Below are 12,877 nucleotides of genomic sequence, written 5' to 3'. Positions count from 1 at the left end.
GAAGACAAGAGGCATGAAGTTCCAAACATGCCTCACTCCCAGGGTGAAGCCAGCATTAAGTTGAATAAAAAATGTCAAGTTCTTAAAACTTCATGAATTCAATAATCAGTAAAAATATATAGACATATGTGGAAACAGCTTTCCTATTGCAGGTTGATTCTGCAAGTATCAGTGTGTTTGTATCGATTCTAAAGCTGTTGTGCAATTGGGGACAACAAATTAAGACCACTTGTCCATTGTTTACATTTAATCTTGCTGTGTCCCACCTCCTCCGGTGCAGAATTGTGATGTCTGTCTCAGTTCAGTGATGAAATGCAACATGATTTTTCCCACAGACGTCACTCAGAAAAAAGTGGAAGTCAGTCTCATGGTCTTAATTTTCACCGTCTGAATTCAGCTTTAATATTTTGATTTTTACCTATAAAATTACACCTGCATTCGTAATAATTCTGACGGCGAGCCCAACAGACTGCCCTTGATTAACACATCCAAACTTTCTTTTTCATTAACAACCAAAAAATAGGATGAAACTTAAGTCTATAACTACTTTGACTTCTAATTCACAGCAGACAGAATGAATCTAAAATAACTTATGTCAACAAACATTAAAATCTTTCCTCAAAGAGCGTTCGGGAGAGATTGTCACGTTTTCTTTCTCTTGAGGGCAGAACATCATTAAACCATTACAGAATTAAGAAAATTTCAGTGCATAAATAAAGGCGAGGATCCTCCTACCAACACAGAAAGTCAGCATGTTGGTTGTTACCTAAAAAGATTTAGGAAGTTGCATCAGTGCACATGGCAAAGCTCATTTACACTTCTGTCATGTTGCACTAATGTGGTCAATGTTTATTGAGATTTCAGAGCATCATATGAAGTGTTCAACTAAACGATTCATTCCCACATTCTACATCTGCACACAGGACATGTCTGAGGAGTAAAATTTCAGATATGTTTAAGATCAGAGGAAAAAAAACCCAGCATGTTTGTTAGTGCTTTGGAAAAATATAAACAGATCTCACCAATAATCCCACTGTCTCTGCTCTCCAGTGTTGAGGTGGGACTGGTGACAGAACCATAGGCGCAGTCCTTGTTGCCAGCCTGGCCGGACATTGTGGTGGGGAGGGTGGAGCAGGGGCTGCCTGCAGGCGGAGAGGCAGTGCTGCTGGTCAGGGTGGAGCAGGGGCTGATCCTCTGGTTCTGGCCCTGGTATACACACACATGCACACAATTTTCACGGCTCTGTTTGGATCCAACAACTGCATAAGAGCAAGTGGAGACAATGCAAAAGCAAAAAGGTGGAACTTTTGCCTCATAAGGAAGAAAATATCATTTCAGGATTGTGGTTTTTAATAGTTTCCCTGCTGATGCTTTCACACGAGGGTCAATGATGATTTAAAGAATCATAATATCAAGCAAACTGGGACTTTTTTTTTTTTTTTTTTTACAAAAACGTACATCTAGCAGGACTTCAGCAATGAGCTCATGTTGCAAACCTTGATAAAGATGAAAAGGTGGTTCATAAAAATACATGTAATGAATTTCCAAACATTCCTACAGTATCATTTCCTCGGAGTGACGCTGTAAATGTGGTGGTGATGGGGTGCATATAGGGATGTGACACGATAACATCTTACTGCAGGAAAACAGTCATTAAATGAAACGGCTTTACTAAACTAGTTGTTTTTTAATCTTTTCCTTTTAGTTTATATTCAAGATAAGTGGGGAAAGAAAAGTAAATTTGAACTCTCAGATGACTTTTACCAAAGTCTCCAGATCTTAATTAGCATGTTTGGTCTATGGCTTGTTCACAATTACCAGGAAAGGTAATAAAGTGATGTAAATGTCAAAGCTCTATATATATTCTGACTTCTCAATCCTCGTCTAAGCAATCATCCAGCATGGGCTCCTCTAAGAGCTGTCAAGCACTCTGACAATTAAGATGACTGATGCTGGCAAAGCAGCAGACAGTTTCAAAGAGAAATCAGTCCGTTTTCTGGAAGCTATCTATTTCAGTGCATGCTGTAATTAAATCATTAGAAATACCAGAAGAGGGTGAAAGTCAAGTTGTACTCCAGCATACGCAGAAAACTTTCACATACTTCTTGTACAGCAGAATTAATAAAAAAAAAAAAAAAAATATGTATATATATATATATATATATATATATATGTATATAAAACATTCAAACCAGCAGGATTATGTAGCCGACTCTGTAGTACTTTGTTTAACAGAAATATAAAGAGGAAAAGATTCCTACATCCTCATGACTACATTTGAATGTTGGCAAACAGGCAGTAAAACGCACGATGCATTTCAGAAACAAATCCTGCAGGCTGACAAATCTAGTCACTGGCTGCAAATGCAAATATGAGCTTGGAGTAAAAAGATGAACAAAGTCAAGTAAGTCAGCTGGCTTTGCTTTCTATCCAGCTACTAGCACAGATGATGTTTCACTGCTAAAGAAAACAATGGATTTAACCCTCTGACGCATGATTTATTAAATAAAGTCACTGCCATATTTTTTCCACAGACAACATTTTACTTCTCTAGACATGTAAAAAGACACTTTTCTTTGCATTTATTATTTATATTTATATTAATTATAATTATTATATTATATTGGATTTTATATATATATATATATATATATATATATATATATATATATATATATATATATATATATATATGTATTTAATAATATGTTGTGACTTTTTAGTTTATTTATCTATTCTTATAGAAAAATCTCTAAAATAATATTTTGTCATATTGATATAATAGAAATATTCTATAAAAATCCACTAGTATTTTCTTGTTCTGTTTATAACTGAGGTAAACTTGGTAACTACATGAACGTGTATATATGAATTTTTATGGTATATGAGTTTATTCTTCACTGAGTGGCAGTGTGTTGGGTGACTCTCTTCATGTTCACTGAAGTGGCAAAATTACAAGTATTCTTCACTTATGAATAAACTAGAAAACCAATTTTTAAATTGGTGTTGACTGTAGTGGACACAATGCAATAAAGGGTTCATAAGGTACCTGAGGAAAAAAAAGGAGAGAAAAGAAAAAAAAGACAACTAAATAAGGAAATAAAAAGAAGATGGCTTCTCCTCAAGAGCACTGCTTGATTCTCCTTCTTGGTCTCAAGTGTTTTCAGGGTCTCCACAGTCTAAACATTGTTTAAAATCTTCACAGAAAGATGAACAAGAATGTTCAGAAATCAGGGCCATTTCTATAAAAAAACATAATTGGCTAAATATCTTCCAAATAGAAAATAGAAAATTGAACTGGCCACCATTTTATTTATTCTGCTACAGTAAAATGTGGAAATAAAAAAACACTATCTTGGTTAAATAAAAAAATAAAAAATACTTTGTCTCCCACCTTTCTGCAATTTACACTCAGAGTCATGAGATCACAAATTCTACGTCCTACTTTAACAAGAGCCTGGTTATTATCTAATCTTTCACCAAACCAGTTTGCAAGACTGCTGGGTCTAATCCGACATGTTTACAAACCGCTGACTAAATGCAAGTTATTTTCATTCAGAAAAAAACCCCATAAAGGAACAATACAAAGACGCTCTGCAGGAAAATGACCATCAACACCTCTATAATGCACTGTAGACCTTCCAGTGGTTGTACACAGGGAACTTCACAGCTGCTTACAGAAGAAATAGTAAAGACAGAACTAGATATGTATAGCACCAATTAGCTGTTTGAAATGTTTTCTAAAGGTAGTTTTATCTCTGCAGCAAATGCCATGCCTGGAACTGTGTGTAAAAACAAAAAAATCCTCACATACACAATACATTTATATTGTTTTCAGTTCTGGTGCTCTTTCGGCGCCCTGCAGGATCCTATTCTGCGTCAGCTCTGGTTACTAGACAGGCAACCACAGGGGACAAAATAAAAACATGCTGCATGCTTCTAATCGGCTGCCGCAAAAACACCCACACATCCACTCTTATGCAAAACACACAGGCACGCATAGCTAAACGAAACATGCACGCACCATCCACAGATATACGAAGACGAGTGATTAAGTGTTTGTTTCAGACTCTTGATACACTCCTCTCTAACAGCTCTGTTGATAAGTTCAGGTCAACAGTGGGGTGAACGGAGAGAGAACAGGTGGAGTGAAGTGGTGCTCCAGGCAAAATTTAGCCCAGATCACTTGGAAGGAAGAAGAAGACTGAAGAGACACAGTAGTTGATACGTCTTGTATTAACGGACAGTCACTCAGGAGCGATGCCGAAACTAATTATTATTGAGACATTCGAATTGATTCATCTGTCAATTATCTGGTGAGGTTGCAGCCCGGGAGATGGAGCAGGTTGTCAATTATTCTCCGAGTCGCTGCGTTGCTCCTCAGATACCTTTGTTTACATGTCGAGTTGTCTTTTCACGCAAAAAAAACAGTGGAGTGTGTGAGTGGATGAGGGGCATTAACAGCTTTTATGTTCAGTGTTAGAGCACTTTGAATTGCATTAGAGGTCATTATTGTGTTTACTGCAAGAGAAGAAGAACAGTTTGTCACAGACCGGAGCGCTCTTCACGTGTCAACCGGCCAAAAAACAAACTTCGAAGTTAAAGGATGGATCTTTAGTCCGGCTGCGATACTTGCTGCTTTATCTTCTGGGCTAATGAACCTCGCCTTGTGAAAGTCTGACCTTAAATGTCGCATGAGGATTACACTGAACTTGTAACACTGCATCTATTCAGGGAGCAAGTATGAAAGGCAATTAACCGCTCTCTCTCTTCCAATTAAGGTCACCTTGTTCCGCCAGCTGGTGAGGTCTCACAGCCATTGTAGGAATTTAACTACATGAAATGGAAGATGGTATAGATGTTTTATGCATTCAGAAAGCATAAGAGAGTAAACTTTTGGCCTATGATCACTGACTCTTCTTTTAAGCAGGTTGATGTCTGTCTGGCTTTTAACTACAGCTATAGGTTGTGAATATATTACTGCAGGAGTTTATAAAGTGTGTGCAGCATCTTCTATGAAGAGCGAAGATGATGAAAGGGGTGCAAACATGCTATAAGCGTGTGCCTTTTATTTCCAGGAAGTTCAAAAGTTTGACCCAGATTTTTGTTTTAAAAAAACATGCAAACAGTCATGCAAAAAAAAGGGAGACAGTAAATATATTTTGTGTTTGTCTGCTTTTGTATGACTGTATAACTTTATGCTAGTAGTAAGCCCACCACCTCCCCTCACCAAGCCGGTGCACTTAAGGCAGAAAGAAGCCAAAAGAGATTATCTCTTAAGGTCATGTTGGACTTTCATTCCTAATTAAATTAAATTAAATTAAAAAATAAAAATCGTTCAATATTTCATCAAATCAAACTTTATTTATGAAGTACTTCTCTTGCAATAAAATGCAACACTAAGTGCTTTACACAATACAGAAACAACAAAGAAAATTCATCCCCTCCCTTCTCACACACTTAAATGCACACACACTCATACACACACCCAACCAAAATCACTTTCCAACACTTGTCCTTAACATCACACATACACCTACCTAGTTATATATTGCTGGAAGAAGAACCATCGCAGGAGCCGTGTGCACTAGGAGTCAATCAGACCATCAGGGGCACCTTCATGGTCATTAGTCAGAGCACTAAGGTGCCCCCGCAGCCACGACCAGTATGGTATTATTATTATTATTATTATTATTATATATGAATATGTTAATAGTGTTATTAACAATAAAGTCATTACTATTATTTATTTATTTATTAAACTTTATGAATCATAAAGAAAACTTTTAAAAGGTCAATATTTTGTGTCAATTTTTATTTAATCTAATACTGACAGCCTCAGACCACCTGATATATTTGGTCACTGATCTGTGAAAATAAATTTAAAGTTAGAAACATAAATCTACAGAAAAATTATGAATTATGCAATAAATACCTTCTGAACTCTCTATATTAAAGCTTTGCTACGGTGGTCCTCTATGTGTTCATTAACACAACTCAAACAGAAAGTGGTAAATGCTAATTCGACACGCTGAACACTTCATTACTACTTGTAAAGACAAAGGAAGGGAATCTCAAGAATATTACAACAAAAGCAGACTCTCTTATCTGCGTATGGATGAGCTCTCAAGGCAATCTGCATCTCTTTCGGTTGACGAATCAGCCATAATTGCAATCCACAAAACAGTATTTGGGGCAGATATGTAAAAATTAAGTTTGTGTGCACGATGCAGTGTGGCGCTTGTATGACTCACGTCTCTAAAAAGAGCTGCTTGAATAAACCTCTCTCAATTTCTACACCCCCACTGCTCCGGCAGCGCTCGCATGAAGCGCAGGCAGTCCATCAGTCTGATCGCTTATCCACACTGCTTCAGTACAAACCCATACCTCCATCTGCACTGCATGCTTCAGCAACAGGTTAGCCCCCTTTCCCCCCACCCCCCCACCCCCTTTATTTCTCCTCTTCAGTCCCTCTCAGCTGCAAATGTTTTCCTCCCACGGTTTGAAATATTTATTCCTGTCAAATCAGGTTTAAGTAGAGAAACGAGGGCATCTGCAGGAGGCCTGCTGTGCCAGGAGCTGTTTGTTGCACAACTGTCAAACACAAAACACAAAGGTTACAGTGCAAAAGAGTAACCTAGAGTGGTCTAACAAGCTGAGTGTCAACCCAACATTCTTGTTCTTACTGAGTGAAACTTAAGTTACACTTAAAAGATTTCATTTAAACAAACAAAAAGATTGGAAAGTATTTATTATAGGTGGTTGTGGAGTCTGGGGCCAATTTATTTATACCTCTATCCTAACAGCTAAAGATAACCACAACATGAATCTCAAAGCAGATCAAATGATGAGCGTTAGTGTCCAAGCAAAGTCTCTCATCATGCAAATATGTCAAAAACGCAAGTTCTAACCTGATGCAACATACGCAGCTAGCTTTGACCGCAGTGATGGAGTCAACAGATGAAGCAAATTTCAAGATTAAAGCAAAACTATACAGTTCAAAGGTGAAGCAGTGTGAGGTTTCTCTATAGAAACTGTGTTTTAATACACTACATAGCAGAGCAATAGTGTTACTTCTGGATAAAGTTGTGTGTGACAGGGGCTCTAGAAAGCTGGAACCACATCAGGAACCCTTGTTCCATCAACATGTGGTGGTACAGAAAACTGAACGGAGATTAGTTTGTTCTCTTCTTAAAGCATTTAGCAAGCCAATGCAACACAACAGTCCACTGAGGAGGGTGACGAAACTTTTACATGCAAGTGACACAAAGACGGTTGCTTAGTGAAAAATTGTACTTTTACTCATTTGGTTTCGACACAGTCCAACACATTGATTTTATTGATTTTACAGTCTTCTATGTACAGGTGGGCCTTTTTCTTGTACTTCTGTTTTAGTTGTTATTTTTTTACAGTTTTATTATTTGTTTTAGGTCATGTTTTAACACTATTACCGATTCACAGCACTTGGTTTCAGCTGTTCACGTGAAACAGTATTATAAATAAAGTTTGTATGGTAATTCATTCATTCATTCATTTTCTGAAACCATTTAATCCGGGTCGCCGGGGAGCTGGAGCCTATCCCAATGAGAGGCAAGGTACACTCTGGACAGGTGGCCAGTCCATCGCATTTGTATGGTAATTAAATCTAATAAATTCTGAGTCACAATGAGGACTCGAAACAAACTTTTTTTTAATCACCAGCTGTGACTGATTGTTTCCTGAAGTTACCAGCCAATCAGAGAGTCCATTAGACACATTTTTTAGGAGGAACATTAAGCCAAATGAGTGCGAATGAATGCTTTTAATTACACATTTGTTTGAAATTGATTTTATGGATGTTTGTTAATGTTGTGATGCCAAACATTCTCTGTACATTTCTTTTCAGCCTCTCTTGGCGGCATTGCTGTGAGTCTGTTCAGGTTTGTTGTCAAATTACTTCGTAGCAACTTTGTAGTTAGGTTGTTTTCTTGATGAAACACTCGACAACTCAGACCCTGAAACCATTTTCAGGGTTTTTTTGGGCATCTTAATTCCCCCTACCACATCTCCCACCTTCTATTTTTTTGTAATTTTGTTCTAAATTTGCTCCTTATTCAGCTGTACTTTGTTCAGAAAATGCCACGTAAATGGCCCCCAACAATGCTGAAGTAAGCACACAGCCAAAACCTGGATGATATGTCACAGAATAGCTTGCATAGGAAATGCAGTGATCATAAAAAGTCATTTTAACTTGTATTTGATGAGCTGTAAAGTAATCGTGTTCGCGAGTTTGTGTCCTATTATTTGGACAATCTTCATTTTGGTGCGATATTTTTAACACAAGACCATCTTGTTCTGAGTAGAAATGTTCGGTGAGTGGGTGAACGGCAAACATCTTGACCAGAATGAAAGAACAGAACAAAATAAAAAGTCACAGTTGTGTCGATAAATTATACATGGGAACAAATGTTGAGTTACCTGTCTCGCCTCGGGTTCCTCCATGCTGTACTGGGTACCGGCTGGCCCCTCACTCACTTTGTCTCCCAGAAGGAAACCCAGCCGCGTCATCAATGTGTTGGCTGCCTCATCCACCGACGGAGGGGGGCCCAGCTCCTGGCTTGACTCCCCTGCGGAGGCAGATAGGTGGGAGGAGGTGGACGAGGAGGAGGAGGAAAGAGGAAGAGGCACATAACAGAGAGAGGGAAGAAAAAATGTGGATCAGTGGTGGGCAGAGACAAATGCAGCCATAAAAATGTGTTTTCTGTTTCATGTCTACATTCTGTTTACTTGGAAATCCTTAAACATTAAACTTGCTTTGCATAAAACACAGCAGAGACGACAGGCGTGGACACAGGACACCCAGCACCTGTCCACAGGAACACAAACCAGACACTCTTCAGTACCTGAGTTTCCCCGCAGCTCAGAGCAGTGCATTGCAAATTCCTCAGCAGCTGGACGTTTGCTTCAAGTATCCTCTGACATAAACTCCAAAATCCCTTCAGCCTCCAGAAGAATAGTCTCCAAGTGTTTACACAAGCCTCTTTTCAAACTGGGAAACGCAAAGTCAACGACAATTCCTTCCGCCACTCATCACCACAGCAGCGGGTGCGACGTAATGAGACGCACCCTTCACCTGTGTGTCAGCGTGTGACTTTTCAAGACAAAGTGGGCGTGCTCCCACATCTCTATCCTGTTTACAGAGACTGCCAGCACTAAAGAGAGCAAAAGGAATCAGCAGGGTGAGCCTGCATCGTGATCAAAACCACACAAACACTGAGAGAGCTTAGAGATATGAGTCGCCAACTTTGAAACAGGACCAAAGAAAGAAAAAAACAGAAAGAAATCCCTGAATGACCTCATCTTGTCACCTGGTTTCCTGGTTACTCTGCATCTATGACAAACCCTCAGTGGTGCTATCATGTTTTTCAATATCACCTGGCTACCATGCCCTGGAGGCTCCTCCTATATCAACATCTATTCAATTTGACAGAATGTGGCACAGTGCAGTTCTCAGAGCAGGAAGGTTTTGTGAATTACTCACCAGGCTAGCTGTGGAAAAAAAGCAACTAGTGGCCAGCTGTAATTGGATGTATGAAACCTCTAAATCACACAAGACATGATACTGAAGCCAGCAGCTTGAGATGGCACGTTTATATAAATAAACAGAGGTTAGAGAGACAGCTAGTGGCAGGACCAGTTTTCTCAGACCTCTCCCCACAAGGCAGGTCGAACCAGACAGGCAGGTAGCCACACGAAGCTCCAACTGACAACCATTAGACAGTTCCAGCCACCACACCAGCTCTGTAGACAGACAGCTTGTCTAAAGCCTGTGGTCTCCCACTCGTCAGCTCAAAGACACAAAGACGGACAGGTAATCTGAAGCCCGGGGCTCTCCCCCTCTCCATTCACTCATCGGCGGGGAGGCAGAGCTCTGCCTGGATCCTCATTAGGTCGACACCAGGTCTCCTCTGAGTGAGTAAGGCAGGGAGGGGAAAAACCTTTGAATCAAATGGGGATGACATGCTGCAGAGCTTAAATAAAAACACACACAGCAGCGACCTATAATGAGGTAATCACAACACACAATAGACCCAAAACAAGGTAATCGTGCACGAGGCCCTTGATGAGACGGCTGTGGTTACTGTTTCTACAGAAAGCATTCATGAGGGGAATTCAAAGCTACTAAATCTGTGGATTTCCCTCGAGGAAGACGGCAGCAATGGAGGAGGTGGAGGTTGATAAATTACAATTCCCAACTTCCCACTCGAGCCTTCCTCCAATAACCCTTGACTGGTTGAGTTTACTTCCCTATTTATTTATTTTTATTACTTTTTTCTTATCTATTCATAGGTTTTTCGTCTTTTTTTGTTTTAGATTACTAGTATCATCATTGTGATTATCATTAGTAAAGTTATTAGCTTTATTTGATGTGTTTATGTGTGTGAAGGTGTGTATCAGTGAAAGGGAATACTATTGTTTGTGAGAGAGTATAGTAGTAATTGTGAGAGAGTATGAATATCCCTATACGTGAGTACGGAAGTATTTGTGAGAGAGTATACTGTTGTTTAATTCAGAGTATAATAGTGTTAGTGTGCAAGTATGATGGTATGTGTGAAAGAGTATGATAGTGTTTGTGTGTGGGTATTATAGTATGTATGAAACTAAGTTTAAATTATCTCTCAAAGGACCTCTCATACGTATTTTTACTTTTTGTTCTTCTTCTTTTCTACAGTGTGAAAAAACAGTACAAATACGTCATAGAACGTCATATTTCCTGACCAAACATGTACCTGCTCATGTGATTTACTTTCGCTGAGGTGGAGGTTGTATATTTGGTGACGTCTGTTTGTAACCTAACTCAAAAACTTATTGACACGTTTTGATTAAATTTTTTAGAAAATCTCAGGAATGAACTAAGGAACAAGTAGTTAGATTTTAGGGGTAATCCAGAAAAACTTTAAAAGATTCTTTATAGTTGGAAAAACTCCCATTAGAGCTCCTAAATCATCACTGGTAAAAAAAAAAACAACAACAAAAAAAAAAAAAACAGAAAAAAAGACAGCTTGTCGAAGGTGTGTCTTTTTTCTAGTTTGTCTTTTTTTCCACCGCCTTTCTCCTCATCACATTAACTCATATCCTCCTGACTACCAGTAGTTCAATTTGTCCTCTGTGGAGGACCTTTGTAAACCTAAATATTTTTATCTCCCTGAATGCTACTGAACTAACACCTTTTGGTCTTTAAAGAGGACATTTAGTGCTTTTAAATGGTACCTCATTTGTGGGGGTGGGGGTTTGTGAACTTTCCTTCTCTCTTCATGAAAAATGGCCTCCATTGCAACAAGCATGTTTTATGGGAAGAGCAAAAGTGCATAATATTTTCTTTGTGCTGATTTTTACTTGAAATTTTGTATTTATATTTTCATTGAATATCTTATAAACACATTAAATCGTTTCTTAGATAACTATAACTATATTTTACCACAATATTTAAAAGTTTAAGTAATGTCCTCTGTAGTGGACATTTGTAGTTACACATTTTTTTTCCTGGTAGTCAGGAGGATATAAAGTCTCATGTTCTGTATTTTTACACTTGCAATCACAATTCTTAAAAAAGTAGCTCCAGATCACTGAGATGCACGAGCTTCCATGGGAAAGCAGGAGTCTACCGGTCATTCTGAATTATGAAAGCATATTTTGTATGTTAGCTGGAGTCTCTGTACGCCTGCCTGTCTGGACATGGAGGCAGCACAGGCTTCTGAGTCGACAGGCTGCTAGTAGTGAGCACTGAATACATTAGCCCTGATTAGTCAACTGCTACTGGGGGGCTTGCGGCCCTAACTGTGATCAAACATGGTCTCTGTCTTTTTTTCCCTCTCTGCTTCTCTTTAAGTGTACTCTCATCTTTTTGTGCAAATCTTTGACGCTACCTGTTTACGCTGTCGCTGCTTTAATTCCTGCATCTTATTAAAAGATCCTTGTCACATCCAGATGTTGGCCGAACCTGCGCAGGGGGTGAGGAGTTTGTTGGTATGTTCCTTTTGATGTGCGGAGAAAAATCTCTCATTTGGATGCAGGGATCACAGCGGCTCCCTTGAGGTAAACATAAGCAATCTCTTTGTACATCCTTTAACTCTTATAGTCCAAAAATACCTGCAATAAAGACATCAAGGCTCAGATTCTTTTAAAGGGGTGGAGGACCACAATCACACAGACATGTTTGATTTCTAAAAAAAAACAAAAAACAAAAGCCATAGCAGACATTGATGCAGTTTCAGTATATTTTTAAACACACCGCTCCTTGCGAAGGATACAAATGAGCTACTATAAAGGATCTACTCCCATAATGCAGGGGTTTTATGTTGATTTCTTTCCATTTCCAGCCCTACTTTTTGTTCTATAAATACAGATCATGACAATCAGACAGAATGCCTTTTACTGAAACCACTGACAACAAACATCCACATGACTTCAAAGAGGGTTGACAGCAGTTGGGATGTAACGCATGCCTTCAGGAACTTCAGGCGTTCCTCATCACGGTGACACCGTAACATCTTCAGTGATGAAATACGACAAAAACACATATCAGGCGTAAAACAAATCTTATTTTCTCAAACCAGCCCATCCTAAGTAAAACACACTCACACACTCACACAGAGACACACACTCCTCTCCGTTGGATTCCTGAGCTGCGAAGGAGACAGATGGTTGCCATGGCAACTATCTTTGCACGCTGCTCGGAATGTGGTTCTGTGCAAGCGCATCTGTTTCTGCCTGGCCATTCCCTGATCTGCCCTCTCGCACCTAGAGAAGCTGGAGAAAGAGAGAGGCGTGTGTGTGCCATGAGCCGGGGACTGGACCGGACAGGAGACGGCATTAATGGGCCCGGGGAGCAGGTGAG

General features: G+C 39.3%; 1 protein-coding gene across 2 annotated transcripts in view; it reads right to left on the bottom strand.

The window, feature by feature from the left end:
• The window catches only part of tanc2b (tetratricopeptide repeat, ankyrin repeat and coiled-coil containing 2b), a gene marked incomplete at its 5' end in the record, with an annotated part of 177,678 nt that overhangs the window by 41,571 nt on the left and 123,230 nt on the right, over positions 1 to 12,877 (bottom strand). For both annotated transcript variants that reach the window (XM_079261420.1, XM_079261419.1), the window contains 2 exons: positions 1,023 to 1,206; positions 8,458 to 8,606. In XM_079261420.1, the coding sequence (XP_079117546.1) occupies positions 1,023 to 1,206; positions 8,458 to 8,606 (333 nt within the window). The remainder of the gene's footprint in view (positions 1 to 1,022; positions 1,207 to 8,457; positions 8,607 to 12,877) is intronic.

The sequence above is a fragment of the Telmatherina bonti genome, assembly GCF_933228915.1.
Source record: "Telmatherina bonti genome assembly, chromosome: 21".
NCBI lineage: Eukaryota > Metazoa > Chordata > Actinopteri > Atheriniformes > Telmatherinidae > Telmatherina > Telmatherina bonti.
The sequence above is the reverse complement of the archived record's forward strand: the minus strand, read 5'-3'. Positions and strand labels throughout refer to the sequence as shown.